The 19,393-nt window shown below is 43.3% G+C and overlaps 1 protein-coding gene across 3 annotated transcripts in view; it reads right to left on the bottom strand.

Annotated features, from left to right (window-relative positions):
- CREB3L2 (cAMP responsive element binding protein 3 like 2) overlaps nucleotides 1-19,393 on the bottom strand; it is a 129,582-nt gene that overhangs the window by 44,518 nt on the left and 65,671 nt on the right. For all 3 annotated transcript variants that reach the window (XR_004183110.1, XM_003896651.5, XM_009203937.4), the window contains exon 2: nucleotides 10,541-10,757. Coding sequence is in view for 2 of the 3 variants with exons in the window: in XM_003896651.5 (XP_003896700.1) it covers nucleotides 10,541-10,757 (217 nt within the window). In the remaining variant the exon portion in view is untranslated. The remainder of the gene's footprint in view (nucleotides 1-10,540; nucleotides 10,758-19,393) is intronic.

Below are 19,393 nucleotides of genomic sequence, written 5' to 3'. Positions count from 1 at the left end.
TGGTGGAGGATGACGTTTTGCTTTTAGAGTGGTGCTGCTGAGTGCTATGGTGTGACGGGGATTTCCATCCTTCATGGGGTGTGGGCCATATCGTGGTGGAAGGGGAGGGAGGGGGAACAAAGGGCCTTCTGATGGCGGCCAGAGGAGGGAGACCACTCTGTACCAGACTCAGACCGTGCCCCAGCTCAGCCCAGAGAAGCAGCAACTGGACCACCAGCCAAAAGATTCTGTTGACTATCCCCAAAGGAGTTTAGGAGCTAGAAGATACTGTCTGCTGCAAAGAACACCCACTTAGGACAGTCAGGGAAGGGTTGGAGAGACAGAGACATCATAGATTTCATTTTTTCCATTCAGCAATGACATGGTGATGCTTTTGCTTTTTTTGTTTTGTTTTGTTTTGTTTTGTTTTGTTTTGAGACATTCTTGCTCTGTCACCCAGGCTGGAGTGCAGTGGCGCCATCTTGGCTCACTGCAAGCTCCGCCTCCCAGATTCAGGAGAGTCTCCTGCCTCAGCCTCCTGCGTAGCTGGAATTACAGGTGTGCACCACGACACCCAGCTAATTTTTGTATTTTTAGTAGAGATGGGATTTTGCCATGTTGGTCAGGCTGGTCTTGAACTCCTGACCTCAGGTGATCGGCCTCCCAAAGAGCTGGGATTACAGGTGTCAGCCACCCTGCACAGCCATGCTTTTGCTTTTTGAAGTCAACACTTAAAGCCTGCCCACATTGAGCAATATTTATCCCTGGCAGAGGCTGGAAGAAAGACGGTAAGATGAAATATAGCCTCAGTACAGGCTGAAATGGATGGTAAGGAAGCAACCCTGAGAAAAAGGTCGCACACAATTACCAGGAAATTGTGAGATAAGCCCAGGTCCCTTGACTGTGCAGTGAAGGCGACTGTGATGAAACTTAATTCACAAGGCAAACAAAAGAAGAGGCAAAAGTTTAAAAAAAAAAAAAAAAAAAAGAATACAAAAAATTATAAGACAAAATGAAGATGGTTGATAGAATCAGTTCTTCTAATCTAGCGAAGCCATTCTCAAAGCATGCACATTCATAAAACAAGTCAAGACCATTTATATTCTTAACGCCCAGTGTCCTATAGCCTTCCTTACAAATGTGCAAATATCATCAGTGCTGCCTCAGGGAATGGAAACCGCAGGGCAAGCGATGGTGCCTGAACTGTAAAAGGAAACCTTCTCTCTCAAGGACAACTACATTTCCAAGGGAGAAGCCGAATGAAGTGGCCTCTCCTCCCCTGAGCTTGTTTGAGGACAAACAACTGGCGTTGCTTTCGTGCTTCCACTCCAATATAGCAATTTAGTCCTTGATCCTGAGTTATAGAGAGATTTAAGGCCATCGAGCTCAAATATCTTTTTTTTTTTTTTTTTTTTTTTTAAAAAGAGTCTTGCTGTGTCATGCAGGCTGCAGTGCGGTGGCGCAATCTCAGCTCACTGCAATCTCTGCCTCCTGGGTTCAAGCAGTTCTCCTGCCTCAGCCTCCCAAGTAGCTGAGATTACAGGTGTGTGCCACCATGCCTGGCTAATTTTTGTATTTTTTGTATTTTTAGTAGAGATGGGGTTTCACCGTGTTGGCTAGGCTGGTCTTGAAATCCTGACCTCAGGTGACCCACCCGCCTCAGCCTCCCAAAGTGCTGGGATTACAGGTATGAACCACCATGTCCAGCCTATCATTTCTAGATGAGGAAAATGACACCTGGGCCTAGGTCACATGGCAAATTAGTGACAGAACCCAGATCTCTGCACTCTGGCCAGTAATCTTCCCATTAACCAGAAAACTTTCTATGTGGATAAAGATTATGCATAAATAATGCTCACTGCGGCATTGTGTATAATGACAAAACACTGAAAATAACCAAAACATTAAAAAGCAAGAGAAAGGTTAAGTCAATTATGGTGCATCCATACAATGGAATATTTACGCAGACATTAATATTACATGTATACAGCCTTTTTAATTACAAAGGAAAGACATAATAAAATATTAAGATGAAAATTCTCTATATAAATTTATATACTATTAAAGAAGAAAGTGACAGAGAAGAATCAAAAGAAATATGTCAAATAGCAAGCATCTCTGGATAATCGTTCAGAACATGCATGACTTTTTCTTTAAATTTTATAGTACTTCTGGATTTCCAATCTTGGGACACTATTGTCTTTGGATGAACACACAGGGACATGGCCTCTACTTCATGGCTTAGGATGGTAATTATTGGATAGAGGCTCCAATTGCCCAAGGGGCCATTTAGAAGCCCTTGACTCAGTAAGAGTCAATGAGTCCCTTATTATGTAAACACGTTGCATTCCTGGCTCCAGGTCTTCTTCCTCCCTCCTTCCAGGTCTTTTGTCTTAGAATTTTGCAGCGCCCTCCTCCCGTGGGCTGATCCCCACCTACAGCTTGGTTCTGTGGCTTGATGTACCAATAGTATGTGAGCTTTTTAATACAAGCAGAGTTTTGGAATGTGCTTGCAGGATGGAACTAATGTTGCTGCAGTTTTGCCATCAGCATGAGAGGAATGAGCTGGGATAATCTAGTTATCTCAGGAGAAAGATGACAGCCACAGAGAACAGTCACCCCCAGAGGAGCTGAGCCAAGACTAGCCAACTGTCAGCTGACCTCAGAGATGCCAGTGAATCTAGCTGAAACTCGCAGAACCACTCTGCTGACCCCCACACAGAAACAGACACGTGGATTACCATAATAAATGACTGAGTGACTGCGTTTGGGGGTGGTTTGTTATCCCGCAACAGAGCTGGCCGATACAATATAGCCGAATGTATGAAAAATAAATGAAACCCATTACATTAGAATCTATTACAATGAAATTACTACATTCATTCCCAAAATAATTCCTCTGAACCATCAACTATGGATCATATCAATAAATATTTGTAGACTGGCTGATCGGACCTACTAGTTACATCATAAAATATGAAATGACTTCATAGGAAGAAAGTCAGCCAGTAAGTAGTTTGGTGAGAACAGCATTCCAGTGGTAGCTGAAATGAAAGAAAAGAGCTTTTATTCTGAACTACTGGAGGTTGGCTTGTACTTTCTTACTCAATGGAAATAAATACCAAATCACAGAAAACAAAATGACAAATGTAATCTATGAAGTGAGGGTTAAGGAAGGACAGAGTCTAGGAGAAGGAGCAGAATATGTATCACAATGTTTCTCTATGACCTTATTTTTGTAGTTTTACTTTATTGGCAAAAAGAGCAGTAGGGCCACCCTGGCTTAGAACTGGAATTATCCTTGGATGTCTTAGTTATTGGCTAAACTACAAACCTAAGAGACAGTAGACACTCCACACCCTCTAATTTCTAAAACTTGAAGCTGAGATACCGAGCGGAAAAAATAAAAATGTTCTTTCTGCATTGTGTTTATACGTCTTTTAAGTGTCATTTCAGATGAAAAACATCCCTGGTAAAGTTTAGCAGTCCACAGTGTGAAGAATAAAACAACCCCCGCCCCCCCATATCAGCTGATTCAAACAGCTTCCTGTCAAAGGTCAAACTCGACTGGCACATTTCCTCAGCTTCACCACTTAGCTGTCGCCAAGAAAATAAAAACAAGCCACCGATCGTGGTGAGAAGCAAGTCCTTTACATCCAAAGACAAAACGGAGCAGCCATGATCAATGGGGCTAGATGCCAAGTTATCAAATCATCGAGATGGACAAAGAGACTGAAAAAGACACGAACTCAAAGCCAAGGTAACAGCAACACCAAAATGCAGATGTTCCATCCTTTCCACATGTGCCACGTAGATAAGCACAAACGGATACAGGTTCCTAGGAAAGAAAGGAAAAAACAAACAAACAAACCAAAAACCCTAAATTGGGAGTTGGCATTATCTTGATATATAATGAAAGGAAAATAAAAACTCAGGACCCCAATCCACTATGCCAAAGGGAAAAATCAAGCTGAAAGCTGAGTCATGCAAGAAACTACCTTTCCTTTTATTCCTAAGCACAATTATAGATAAAAGGTTAAAGATCTCCACAAGTAGACACTCCATGTTGACCCTTTTTTTTTTTCCTTTTTTTCAGACAGTCTTGCTCTGTCACTGCAGCCTTGACCACCCAGGCCCAAGGGATCCTGTCACCTCAGCCTCCCAAGTAGCTGGGACTACAGGCATACATCACCACGTCCAGCTAATTTTTTTTTAATTTATTTTTTGTAGAGAAGAGGTCTGACTGTGTTGCTGCACAGGCTGGTCTCAAACTCCTGGGCTCCAGTAATCCTCCTGCTTCGGCCACCCAAAGTGCTAGGATCACAGCCATGAGCACCCAGCTTAACATTCGTCTTATCTTAACGAAAAGTGTTGATTTACTGAGCACGAGATGAATGCGTAATGGACTATTCCCCACCTGCTCCTTTTTTCTCTTGCAACATGTGGATTACCACACTCTCCCTCTTTCCTGTTCAGCCACTTTTCCTTTAAATACTGAAGTCCTCAAAGTCATCTTTGCAGAAAGGCACAGACCACAGATTATTTCTGTGATTCTGTGTTTATTTGTTCTGGGCATGTCTTTAACCTTGGCAAAGTAAACTCCTAAATTGATTGAGACCTGTATCAGATACTTTTCGGTTTACAATACACACACACACACACACACACACACACACATACACTCTTATATACATGTGAACATAGAGAGAATGGGCATTTATTCTTAAAAAGAGAAATCAGATGACGTACTACCACTTACATGAGAAAAACACATACGCAGTTGGTCCTTGAACAACACAGGTTTGAACTGTGCGGGTCCACTCACAAGCAGATTTTTTTTAAACAAACATTGATTGAAAATACAGTATTCATAGGATGCAAAACCCAAGAACAGTGAGGGCTGACTGTACATCCATTTACTATTTACATAACATATCTAAAGTGAAAAGAAAATTGTTTAAATTAAATAAATATGCCTCATCTAAATCCTTTAGCATTTCATTTGTTTGCCCTTTGAAAATTTTCAAAGGAGTTGGCACATCTTGACCAATTTTTTAATGTAAAATTATCTTAAAGGAAAAATATAATGGCTGGGCTCTGGAAGCTGGGGAAAGGGGCAAGAATTCAGTTAAATGTGTCAGAATCATTAAACTACAGCCCACTACATGCTCCAATGGAAGTTAGAGGACTATCTCCCCCGGCCCCATTCCTGAGTATCTTAACCCTGAAATAACTTTCACTATTGAATGGCATGAAGAGGTGGTGATAATAGTAAAAATAGAAAATATTTACTATATCCTTTCTTCTTCATTGAAGAAGTTATGACTCTCATTCATGAATATCCAAAGTAACTGTAATGGCTAGATTAATGTGAACATTGCTTTCTTATACTAATCTAGCATGGCAATGGCTAGGTAGAGAAGTCATTATTTTACTTTTTTTCAAAAAATAAAAAGGGGAAACATCATTATTGTTTTTATCTGTTTGGAAAAAAGTAAAAGGTAACACCAAAAACGGGGAGGAACAGCAAAATAGCGTGTATTACAAACCCAAGCTTCAGACGGAAGAGGTCAACTGGTCCTCTGCCTGTCCTCCCCAGTCACTGTCAGGTTCTCTCTTTGGCCGTGCAGGACAGAGGACCCGGTGACTCTCTCGGTAGATACACACACCTTCCTCTTCTACCCCTGAGTCTGGCTACTCTACGATGATTCAGACTGATGTTCTTGTCATCAGCTCACACTACATGTGATGAAGACACCGCTATGCACCTCATTTCTGTGATTTTCAAGTCTCGCTTCCATGGACCATGTCAACATCAAGATCTCTTCAACATTGCAAAGCAAAAACCTAAGTCATCTCTGACTCACCTCTGCCCCTTCCTCAGCATATTCGATCCTGTGCTTTTCCTGGGGCAGGTTTCATCAAATCATTTTAAAACCCATTCTTTCTTTGCCATCATGTTATATATACCTTTCCTCTTCTCCCTGGATAACTGTATCTGTGCACACCTTCCCTGTTCTCACATGGCAGCCATGAGATCTTTTGTGTTTCTTCTAAGCTCCAGAAGACGTCATCCTATGTTTCTCAGTCCCTGCTTCCCATCAGGCAGAGATCAAACCCTAGTCCTTGCCCTCCTCCAGGCTGTCTCACTTACCCCATGTGACTTTGCCCCAGCAATGTCTGCTCACCTTTACCTCACAGACAACTGTGTTCATTCCCACCTGAGAACACAGCTCCATAAATGTAAGGTATCATAGTGAACCAGCCTATCCAACCATCCCTTGCCACTGAGAGCCCTACTAAATTCATCAGGAGGAAGATGATTCTTATCCATGTCCCTGTAGACCTGGGACAGCCATAGTTATGATCCTTTGCTCCACCCTTAACTACATTTCTGATGCAAAGGTAGTATTAGACCACTTCTGTATTAGCATATTTTATGCTAAGGTCTGTTGATAGTCTATATAATCTTTAGCTCTGTTCTTGTATCATCTTAGAGGATAGGGGCCATGTCTGGTTCTCTCTGAACAGCCCTCATCCAGCACCACAGAGTTTCTTCTTTAGGAAGAACACCAATATTAAAGGACAATGCAAATGCATACCTAGCATCCCAATTGAATTACACAAAGGAAAATGACTGAAATACAGTAACGCATAAAGACAGCCTCCATGTGTACAATACTTGGTCATTCAAATGCAAGCTTTTGTTTCTCAAAGCATAAAAGTATCACAAATATTTTGCTTGGATGCTTCCGCTCTTTTCCCTTAACCTCATTACATGTTTTTTTCTTTTTCTTTCTTCCTTTTTTTTTTTTTTTGGTGTTTCGTTGTTGTTGTTGCCTTTTTTGTAGAACAGAAAACCCTGCTTAGCATCTGGTTCACAGCCTTAATCACAGGGAGAAATGGCTGAGTTGGATGTAGGATGTCTTTCTGCTGGTTTTGAAGCCTGCACCTACATTTCTAGGGTTGGCTCCTGTGGTTGCTGGGCCACGTGAAGTTCCTTAGCTCTAGTGTTTCAGAAGTCCACACTCAAAGTCCCCCTGAGATAGATGACTCCTGTGGAATCCTGGAACAGTTATTTTTAACTTTTTTGGTCACAAACTCTTTTGAGAATCTAAGAAAAGATGCAATAACTCTCAAAAAATTAACAAATGTAGATAGCCCAAATTTTTATATACAGTTTTAGGGGTCCGCAGTCCACCTGAAGTCCGTGATACAATGATAGGATAAGAACATCTGCGTGTGCCGTTTTTAGTTGCCCTGGGGTTCAGGTGGAGGATGGAGGGAGGAAGGGAAAGTTAGGAGAAAAAGGGCAAAGGAGGAAGAGGGAAAGAGAAGAGTTCTAGTGGGAAGGAGAAGGAGAGAGGGGAAGCAGCAGGCAGAGGGAGAAAAAAGGAGAAAAACTCTAATAAATTAGGAAGGCGTTTCCACCTAACTGTGTGTCATCACTCTTTTTCCAGGCTTAGAAGCAATTGCGGAAGAACTGTATTTAATCTAAGTACAACTGGACAGGGAGAGCTGAATCATTGGTTTTCCCAGGTGTAATGAAATATTAATTCCCCATCCATCACTGAACACAAGGACTCCTAGTTTTGCTTAAGCTATTATCCCCATACAGCAGACAAAGAATATTAAATTTAAGGTATACAGCTGTCTATACATGCTACATATTTATGTATTGCCTAAAAATAACCATCCTTCTCCATCAGGGTGGTTATCTGCTCTAACAGAGCACTTGGATTTGGGAGAAATACTCGTGGATTGATTCCCCCACCCCATGGATCACCACCTTAAGGGGGATGCAAACTGGGGTTCACATGAATAAAATAATTATGTTCCCAAACATCTGCCCATCCACACAACTCAGAAAAATAGATCCAGACAAAGCTTTGCTGGGCAAGTTCCCCATCCACTCATCCACACTGCTTCACTCTGATTTCACACATCTTAAATGACTAGTATCCTCAAAAAACTAGTATCCTCACAAAAAAGTTGGTGACCAAAAAAAGCCTCCCGAGTAGCTAGGACTACAGGCACCTGCCACCATGCCCAGCTAATTTCTTTTGTATTTTTAGCAGAGACAGGGTTTCACCATGTTAGCCAGGATGGTCTCAATCTCCTGACCTCATGATCCGCCCATCTTGGCCTCCCAAAGTGTATCCCGTGTTTGCTGTCTCAGAAAAGTGCTTTTGCTGGCCTAGGAAAGTGACTTTTACTCAGAGAAGACATTGGTACTTCAAAAAAGATGAGCTGTGGATCAGAAACCCTTTGTAAAATATATCTGACCCACCGTACCTGTTCTCAGCAAATTACCAGCATGGCCTGTCACAGCCTAAGGGCTATAAAGAAAACAAAGCCCCAGCTGGGGGAACTGAATGGTGAATGCTTTGGCCTCACAATAAAAGGGCATCTCATGCCATTTAGAATGGCGATCATTAAAAAGTCAGGAAACAACAGATGCTGGTGAGGATGCGGAGAAACAGGAACACTTTTACACTGTTGGTGGGAGTGTAAATTAGTTCAACCATTGTGGAAGACAGTGTGGCGATTCCTTAAGGACCTAAAACCAGAAATACCATTTGACCTGCAATCCCATTAGTGGGTATGTACCCACAGGATTATAAATCATTCTACTATAAAGACACATGCACATGTATGTTTATTGCAGCACTATTTACAATAGCAAAGACTTGGAACCAACCCAAATGCCTATCAATGCTAGATTGGATAAAGAAAACGTAACACATATACACCACAGAATACTACACAGCCATAAAAAAGAATGAGTTCATGTCCTTTGCAGGGACATGGATGACGTTGAAAACCATCATCCTCAGCAAACTAACACAGGAACAGAACAGGAACCACATGTTCTCACTCATAAGTGGGAGTTGAACAATGAGAACACATGGACACAGGGAGGGGAACATCACACACCAGACCCTGTCGGGGGGTGGGGGGCAAGGGGAGGGACAGCATTAGCACAGATCCCTAGAGGATGGGTTGATAGGTGCAGCCATCTTCAAAAGATGCTGCCATATGTACAGTGGTATAAGAACAAGAGGTCAACACTAACATCGAGAAGGTCAAGTTAGTGAGTATTCCTCACCATGTCATCCTCCTGTAAAGAAGAAGGCATATGCTGGACTGGCAGTAGGAAATGTAGTTTTAAAAATTTACAGTACTAAAATAGCTGGCTATCCCTCTAAGAAAACAAAACATAGAAAATTAAATTTAAAGCTGGGCATGGTGGCTCATGCCTGTAATCCCAGTACTTGGGGAGGCTGTGGAGGAAAAATCACTTTAGCCCAGGAGTTTGAAACCAGCCTGGGCAACATAGTGAGACCCCCCATTTCTACAAAAAAATGAAAAATTAAAAAATTAGCCATGTGTGGTGGCACATGCCTGTAGCCCCAGCAACTTGGGAGGCTGAGGCTGAATGACTACATGAGAGCCCGGGAGGTCAAGGCTACAGTGAACTGAGATCATACCACTGCACTCTAGCCTGGATGACAGAGCAAGACCCTGTGTAAAAAAGAAAGAAGGAAAGAAGGAAGAGAGGAAGGAAGGAAAGTGAGGAAGGAGAGAAAATAAAGAAAGAAGGAAGGAAAAGGAGAGGAGAGGAGAGGAGAGGAGAGGAGAGGAGAGGAGAGGAGAGGAGAGGAAAGGAAAGGAAAGGAAAGGAAAGGAAAGGAACGGAAAGGAAGAACGAAGGAAGGGTGGGAGGGGACGGGAGACAGGGAGGGAGTGAGAGGGAGGGAAGGAGGAACGGAGAGAGAAAAAGAAGAAGAAAGAAAAGAAAAGAAGGAAGGGAGGAAGGGAAGGGAGGCAGGGAGGGAGGAAGAGGGAGGGAAGGAGGAAGGGACAGAGAAAAAGAAGAAGAAAGAAAAGAAAAGAAGAAAATTACACTTAAAAGATATATATGCCTTGCAGAGTTTGGAACAAGATACAGTTTTTACCAATTATGGGCTGTAGAGTAATGGTGAAAACATCTTAACATCTCCAAGGTCAGAAAAACTAGACCTTCAACAAATACCACACTCATGGCATTGATGAGGGGCATGAAAGGGTAACCAACAAGAAAGTCTAGGAATGTCCACTAAGATCTGGGGTGGGGGACATGGGATCAATAGAACATGATGGAAGTGGGTTAGGAGGATGCCCAAGAAGCTTCTATAGAGGAATGGTTCTTTTTCATTTAAAAAAAAAAAAAAAAAGGCATGACCCCTTGAAACACTGGACTTACTGTACTGGCAGGAATGACCAGCCAGATAGGCCGGGCTGATTTGCAAAAGGCTGTTCTGCTGCTGAAGCCACAGGACGAGAGAGTACTGACTATCCTTCAGCTACGGCAAGTCAACAGGGGACCTGAGCAGTGTAGAGAAATGGGTCCTGTGCCTCTTTGCTTTTCCCCACAGCACAAGCACAAGGCCTTACACACTGTAGGTATCTCACTAACAAGGGTGCTGACACCCTCTTTAAGATAATACACACTCAGCACCCTCAAGAGCTCAGAACCAAAGGGGCTAAGGTCCAGGTCTTCCTCCTCCTCTGAGTTTACCGTCATTGAAGCTGTCACTGGTGGTAACGTGGGTGAAGGGCGACTGGGCCCGAGGCTCCTCGCACAGGGAGTAGCTGTGCTCAGCCTGGATGAGAGGCGCCGGGGACGTCGGGGAAGGTTCCACCTCCATTGACACACTCTTCTCTGAGAGGAAAGGGTCATTCAGGAGCTGACCCAAGACGTTCTGGGAAAACTCATCCAGAAGTTCTGAGAAGTGCTACAAGAAACAAAGGAGGAAGAACTCAGTTTCTCTTAACCATGATGTAATAGTTACCCTACACACATATTCTAAGGCAAATTACCTCGTCCATGCTCGATTTGAAGTCCCTTCTACACACACAATGTCCAGTTAGCGCATGCTGTGTAGCAAACCACCCCAATGTTTAGTGGCTGAAGGTAACCATAATATTAATATATTACTTCTCACTCCTCAGTGGGTTGGGCTGGATGGGTGAGCTGATTTCATCTGGGTTCCCTGACACAGCACATTAGTGGGAAGGCTGGCTGCGAATGCGCTGGGCTGGGACCCCTGGACACCTGGGCCTCTTTCTCAAAAGGGAAGATCAGGCTGGACTTCCTCCCATGATGGCAGAAATCTTCCATGAGGGAGAAAAACCAAAGCTGAGTGGCCCCAGACATCACGTACCATTACACCCTCCACATTCTTTGTCAAGGCAAGGGACAAGGCCAGCTCATGCCCGTGGGGCAGGAAAACAGACTCCACTGCTTGATGAGAGGAATGGCAGAGTCACAATGCAGATAAGTGTGGACGGTGCGGGGGGCATGATTCACTGGGGGTCCTTGCTGTCATGACCTACCACATTTTGCACTGATAATATTAATATGTTTAAATAAGCAATCCTCTATTTCTATAGCAGGAAGGTGCAGTTTACACTAAGGTGCCATGCCCAAAAATATTAGAGGTGGCTTCTCTCTAGTCTCCCCATGGCCTGGACTTTGTTCCTCTCTGGTTTTTCCTTAATATCCTCCCATCCTTCATCTCTAATACCATGAACTTTCCAGTCCCCATCATGCTTTGGACATAATATAGAACTAGCCCATATAAATTCCCTGGGATTCCCATACCCGCTGTGACACTGTCCCACTCTAAAGGAGCTGCAGTCCCGTCCACTCTCCCTCCTTGATGGGTCTATATTCATGGTAGGTATGAGGATCTTCTGAGCAGGGTTTCTCAACCTTGGCACTAATAACATTTTGGACTGGATTATTCGTTGTGAAGGGCAGGGGTGGGCAATGTTTTGTGCATTGCAGGATATTTTGTAGCATTCTCAGTCTCCACCCACTAGATGCCAGTAGCACTCCCCCAGTTGTGAAACCAAAAATATTTCCAGACACTGCCCAAATGTCTGTAGGTGAAAAAGTCACCCCTGGTTTAGAATCATTGCTATTGACTATATTAGAAATAATAATAACAATATAAAATAGGGCCAGGTGTGGTGGCTCATGCCTGTAATCCCAGCACTTTGGGAGGCCAAGGTGGGCAGATCACAAGGTCAGGAGTTTGAGTCCAGCCTGGTCAACATAGTGAAACCCCGTCTCTACTAAATATACAAAAAAAGAAATAGCTGGGCGTGGTGGCAGCTGCCTGTAATCCCAGCTACTAGGGAGGCTGAGGCAGGAGAATGGCGAGAACCCGGGAGGTGGAGCTTGCAGTGAGCCGAGATCGCGCCACTGCACTCCAGCCTGGGCGACAGAGCGAGACTCAGTCTCAAAAAAAATAAAAATAAAAAAATAAAGAAGCAAAGTGAACAGCAGAGAGAAGGCCCCTGCAGGCTAGGTCCCTAAAGAGTCAGAACAGTGAAATTCACTGACATCACAAACACGGGACATGGTATTTCATCAGGACAGAATGCAGGGAAGCTACAGGACTTGGGTATGTCCTAATAGTCATGATTGTCTATGAGAACAAGAGAGAGGATCAGGGAGAGAGGTGTCTGAGTACAAATACATTTCAAACTGGAAGGTCCTTAGGAGTATTTGAGGCCACATGCCAACTGCCTGCATCAAGATTACCAGGGAAATTTGGGTTAGTCATTTCATAATGAAATATTTTAAGCATTCAGAAAGATTATACATATTATGAACAATTATGTAGTCATTCCTTTAAAAAAAAAACACAAAAAACTGGGCAGGGCGAGGTGGCTCATGCCCGTAATCTCAGTAATTTGGGAGGCTGAGGCAAGAGGATCACTTGAGCCCAGGAATTTGAAACCAGCCTGGGGAACATAATGAGACACAGTCTTTACAAAAAAATACAAAAATTAGCCAGGCATGGTGGTGCATGCCTGTAGTCCTCACTACTTGAGAGGGTGAGGCAGGAAGATTCCTTGAGACCAGTAGGTCAAGACTGTAGTGAACCATGATTGTACCACTGCACTCCAGCCCAGGCGATGGAGTGAGAACCTGTTTTTAAAGAAAAGGCCAGGCATGGTGGCTCACGCCTGTAATCCTAGTACATTGGGAGGCCGAGACGGGCGGATTGCGAGGTCAGGAGATTGAGACCATCCTGGCTAACATGGTGAAACCCCATCTCTGCTAAAAATACAAAAAATTAGCCGGGTGTGGTGGCAGGCGCCTGTAGTCCCAGATACTCAGGAGGCCAAGGCAGGAGAATGGCGTGAACCCGGGAGGCAGAGCTTGCAGTGAGCCAAGATCACGCCACTGCACTCCAGCCTGGGTGACAGAGCAAGACTCCGTCTCAAAAAAAAAAAAAAAAAAAAAAAAAATTGGCCGGGCTTGCTTGGTGGCTCCTGCCTGTAATCCCAGCACTTTGGGAGGCCAAGGAAGGTGGATCACTTGAGGTCAGGAGTTCGACGCTGGCCTGGCCAACATGGTGAAACTCCATCTCTACTAAAAATACAAAAATTAGGTGGTGGTGCGCACCTATAGTCCGAGCTACTCAGGAGGCTGAGGCAGGAGAATCACTTGAACCTAGAAGGCAGAGGTTGCAGTGAGCCGAGATCACACCACTGTACTCCAGCCTGGGTAACAGAGTGAGACTCTGTCTTAAAAATAAATAAATACAATTTTAAAAAATTTAAATACAAAATTTAAAAATCTTATTTTTACATGTTTGCCGCTGTAATCTTTCTTTTTTTGCTTTTGCTTTTTCTCAAAAAATAAAACATGAAGGACTGTTAAAGCTCCCATCATTCCCTTCATCCGTCTCAAAGTTAACCATTAGCCAGACTTAGTGTTTATCTTTCCCATCCAGGTCTTTATCCTTTTACTACATATGCATGTATCCGTTACACACAGGCTTCTTTAAAACGTTAAGTAAATGGTACCATATCTCATATATCCTCTGCAATTTTCTTTTATCGAAAAAAATTTTTTAGATTTATTCATGTCTATACATGTAGCCCTATTTCATTGATTTAAACATCTGATTTCTACTCCATTGTATTTATCCATTTCCTCTTGAGGAACTCTTACATTTTCTTTACTATATGTAATATTTTAAAAAATATTCCTTAACATGAAAGGAACTTTTAAAAAAACAAAACTTTTGCTTTCAGAATGTGGTTTAAAGGCATAAATAAATAAAAACATACAAATTTGATGATCCACCCTCATAAACTTTGACTTAGTAGGTTAAAAACACCTATATTAAAACTACCACCTAGGCCAGGTGCGGTGGCTTATGCCTGTAATTCCCAAACTTTGGGAGGTAGAGGTAGGCAAATGGCTTGAGCCTAGGAGTTCAAGGTCAGCCTGGACAACATGGCAAGACCCCATCTCTACAAAAAATAACAACAACAAAAAAAAAACTCACAACACCAGTCCTTCTACGGTCACCTCAGTTTCTCAATCACTGGCTCCTTTTCCACTCAACACTCCTCTCCCTACGCCACTTTACAGTTAAGTCCCTAGAAGCTTACACAGATCCTAGAAGTTCAAATATGCCCAAGGTAAGAGGAAGATTCAAGGATTTTGCAGCTACTGTGTGTTAAACTTCAGATAGACACTGGAGATACAAAATAATAAATAAGAAACTAGAAAATGCCCATGCCCTACCAGAGTTTACCACTTAGGTCAATGCTCAAAGTTTTATGTGCAGGTGAATTACCTGGGGCTCCTAAGCCATCGCTTCTGATTCACAGGTCTAAGCAGGCCCAAGATTCTGCATTTTTAATCAGCTCCCAGGTAAAGCTGTGACTCCACAGACCACACTCTGGGCAGCAAGGCTCAGAGCAGTGGCAAGGCTAAGATTAGAACCAGACTTCCTGATTATACAACAATCTAAGTCAGCATTTGATTGCCTAACTAGCTCCCCAAGGACAAATTTCCTGGTTGCCTGATGGTGACTACTCTGCAACTGTTTGACAGAGATCCTTTCAAGACAAAACTAAGTTAACAAAAAGAGAAATAAATAACCGAATGCAACATGCAAATGCAAGAGGTAAACCCACAGTCCCTGTATTTCCAAGCTACAGTTTTGTTCCCTGAACTACAAGGTCAAGTCCCGATCTGCTGTGCTGGCCACTAAAGCTCTGGAATCCCATTCTATCCCAAGGCAAGGCTCTCTTTGATTGGCCAGCCTTTCCCATGGAAGTTGCCCAGGTTGGCCCGCTCTGCTGACACTCTGTTTTCTTTCTTCTGAGCAGCACTAATGAATGTTTTCATGAACATCCCCTGGATAACCAATAATAAATGTTCTCTAACTCTGCTAACTTTCCCTGAACTCCCCCTACTTTGGATTATGCAGTAATTCTCATATTACAAACCATTTAGCCCTAATGATAGACAGTTTTGAAGCGTTCACAGTTGTTATCAAGTGTATTATAACCTCCCCTCTGGAAAAGGATCCTCCTCAGAAGCCTAACTGTGCCTAAACACCCACCCACACCCAGGAATTTAGCAAAGTGGTGAGCTCTCAGTAGGCTCAGGGAGATCCTTGTGATGGAAAAGAAACCGGTTCCAACCACATGCTATGACTCAGCCCAGCAAATTAGCTCCAGCTGGGTCTCCTTGGCAGTGGTGGGCTCCAAGACTCAACAGACAGGTCAACATCCCATTGCTGGTGCCGGATCGGGCCAGAGTGGGCCCATCTTTAATGCCAGCCAGTTGGAGAGGGGCCTTACGGTCCTGAAGGCCAAAAACCAGAGAAAGGAGCAAAGGGAGCCTCAAAGAGGAAGCCTTTCTGGATCCTGCAAACGCTTTAGCAAAGTACTACTCATGTGAACCCAAGGGTTATGGGATTTTAGTTTAATTCCTTCAAAAGGCAATGGCATAACAACATTTTACCATTCTGTCTAATATTTGAATCAAACCTTATGGGTTTACAAAGTAATTTCATAGCCTTTTCCTCACTCAATACTCATGACAATCCTGTAAATTGGCTTTTAGTCCATTGTCCAAGATCTCTGTCCCCTACTGAGAGACCTTGAACTAGGGTACTCTTATTTCAAATTCACTGAATTTTTTCCTTATTGTTTCTTCTAGGAAAGAGGTATTTGAGCCTCACAATCCAACTGTATGGAGAGGTTGTAACAAGTGTAAAACCATGATGGTGATGATCATGGATGATGATGTTGACAGGATTAGGTGCTAGACTTGTCTGATGGACTAAGTACTTGACATATTAGATTTTCAGAAAATGAGCTGGGTGTTTTCCTAATAAAAGGTAAACATGTCCCCATTTACAGATGAGAAAACTGGGGCTCAGGATACTTAGCTCTTTTGCCCTGAGATGCACAGCTGATGAAAGGTGAAACTGACATTCCATCCCATGTTCAGCCAGTTCCAAATCCCAGGCACTTTCTACTATAGCATGTTGCCTCATTTGCATCAGCCTCTAAAGCTAGATAAAGATAGGCTCACAGACGGTCATCCACTATGAACACACGGTCTCCTGCACTAAACCTGTAGAAACATGCCAAGAGTTTGTTAGAAGGACAGGCTCCTGGTATCACTTGCTGTGATACATCAGCAATAAGGATGGAGATAGTTATTCGGACTTAATGCATGTTTCTGCCAAAGGGTTCAGGCAACATCACAGAATCTCAGAGTTGGAAGAAATCTGCTAAAAGGATCGAACCCTTGCCTCACAACATAAATGTTCTTCACCCAGTTCAGAGAATACACATGGCAACTTCCCTTAAAAATTGTGTCAAGTTTTATCTGCCCCATTTGTGTCAGGTTTTATCTCCCCATTATCTAAAGATTCTGCATTAAACATCCTCCAACTATCCCAGAAAGTTTTGTCTCCCTTTATTCTTATAAACACAACACCTTCATTCCATTCCTAATGGTCAGTGTATGACATTGTGGCAATAGAGCTTTGGAGTCAGTCAGCCCTGAATTTGAACCCTGGCTGTGCAAGCCTGAGCAAGATATTTCCATACTCCAAACCTTGGTTTATGAAGTTAACAATAATGCCGGTAAAGTGAAGTTGACAATAGTTTCGGCCTTGTGTCATGAGAATTAAACTAAATAATGCATGTAATACACCTAACACTCCACTGCATAGCAATCTTTAAAAAAGCTCCTTTGAAAAACTAGCATAATTAAAACAATAAAATGTTGGCATTTTCTACTTGTACACCAGCTTCTCGCATTGTTCTTCCTAGAATATGCTTTCATTTTCATCTTTACCAATCAGTAAACTACCTAAGACAGAACAAATGTACTTCTTTTAGAAAGTCATCCCTAGACAGATACACCTTGAATCGATCTTTCATTTCCCTAAACAAGTAAAGCCCTTTAAGTATGTCTTAATTTGACACATTTTTTCCTTTTCTTTGATGTTCCTTTCATTGCCAAGTTACTTAAATATCTTATCAGTAGGCCATCCAAACTCTATGGCCCAGATATAAACCGTTTACCCACCCCTCTCTCTGGACCTAGCCCAGATCAGAGATCACAGATCGTAGATAGTTGCTGCATTCAACAACTATCTCATCTGGATCTACTATCATTCTATAACATCTTAATGAAATAGAAGATAAATCCAAATTAGGGCTAGATCTCCCAACAGTTATAAATAAGTGCCTTCAAACATTTAAAATGTATATCCGGCCGGGCGCGGTGGCTCAAGCCTGTAATCCCAGCACTTTGGGAGGCCGAGACGGGCGGATCACGAGGTCAGGAGATCGAGACCATCCTGGTTAACACGGTGAAACCCCGTCTCTACTAAAAAATACAAAAAACTAGCCGGGTGAGGTGGCGGGCGCCTGTAGTCCCAGCTACTCGGGAGGCTGAGGCAGGAGAATGGCGTGAACCCGGGAGGCGGAGCTTGCAGTGAGCTGAGATCCGGCCACTGCACTCCAGCCTGGGTGACAGAGCGAGACTCCGTCTCAAAAAAAAAAAATAAAATAAAATAAAATGTATATCCAAATTTGAAAATCAGATAAATTAGGAGAAATTTTTACCCTTACAAGAATTACTTATTTTATAAAAAATTACCTTGGCTCTGAAGCATTTACGCTTTGAGTTTTCGGGTCACTAATGAACTGCCAAAGTAGCTTGCAAGGATGGAGTGGTTTATGATCTGGGTCACCTCCTGCTGCTAACAACTGCCCTAAGATCTGAGGTCACGAGGGTGAGGAAAGGGGAACAAGGTGGGAGGAAAAGGAAGGATTCATGATTCTTTAGTTCAAATAACTGGCTACATAAAGCTACCAACCTGTCTTCCGTACAGCACTCTCCACTGAGGTTCACCCACTCAACAAATACAGTGGGAGCATGGGCAGAAAGATGAATAAAGGTCTTATAAAGACAGAATTGTCCCAAGCTGCAAAATGAGTTATCCAGAATGTATGTCCCAGAGAACTTGTAGAGTGTGTTCTAAAGCAGTTTTGCCATCCCATAGTCAGCCCAACAGGCCTCTTCTGTGCACAGGCTAACAGAACAGCGCTGCACCGGACCAGTTAGGGACAGGAGTTCTAGTCCCAGCCTTGCACTTCCCTGGTGGTCACTCTGCCTCTTCTAGATTCAGTTTCCTTATCTGTAAACCTCTGTGTGTGTGTGTGTGTGTGTGTGTGTGTGTGTGTGTGTGTGTGAGTGTATGGGTACTGGAGTTTTAAACCTGATCAGTAGTTTGTCACTTTTTCTCACCTTTTTTAAAATTCTTGGACCCTTTTGAGAATCTAATGAATGCTCCTGCCTGAGAATCTAATGCTCCTTTTGGGAATCTAATGACAGTCCTGCATGAGAAATGCTCACAGTCACGCCTGAGAAATGCTCACAGTCACATACACAAACACATCCCAGCATTTCAGGAGGTTGACCCACCCCTGAAGTCTGTCTGCAGACAGCAGGGGGATTCCATGGATCCTGGGTTAAACCCTGCCAGCAGCGAAAGCAGTAATAACAGAGGGATATTTATAGGTCATTGCTAACAACCTATTCAGCTCTACTACCCTATCATTTTCTAAAATGTTGCAGGCAACATAAAATGGAGCTACAAAGGTTTTTCAACTTGGGAAAAGGAGGACGGAGAACACCCTCTTTCTGCCTCACGGGTTTGTTTAGATTTGCCCCTGTAACACCTGCCCAGGGGCAGTGAACCAGGTAGGCACGGCAGGTAATAGGATTCAGAAAGCAGAAGCTGGGCTGGCAGCAAGAGGCCCAAGGCCTGCCTGGGCTCCGTCTGAGCTCCCCAAGCATGCAATTCCCAGCCCTGCCCCCTGGGAAACAGGGATGCTTTGCAGCCAGTCTCTGGCTGAAAAGACAGTTCTCAGGCAGGCAGAAGAAGCCTTGTACTTAAAAATCATGGCTAGGAGCCTTGCCTAGAGCACAGAATGCCTCCCAAAGACTGGAGCCACAGAAGTAGTGAGTGTGGCGGGAGCAAGCTGACCCTCTCCATAAATGATTCAGAGGACACACCTC

Source organism: Papio anubis, chromosome 4 (genome assembly GCF_008728515.1).
Source record: "Papio anubis isolate 15944 chromosome 4, Panubis1.0, whole genome shotgun sequence".
Classification (NCBI taxonomy): domain Eukaryota; kingdom Metazoa; phylum Chordata; class Mammalia; order Primates; family Cercopithecidae; genus Papio; species Papio anubis.
This window is presented reverse-complemented; position numbering and strand designations above follow the sequence as displayed.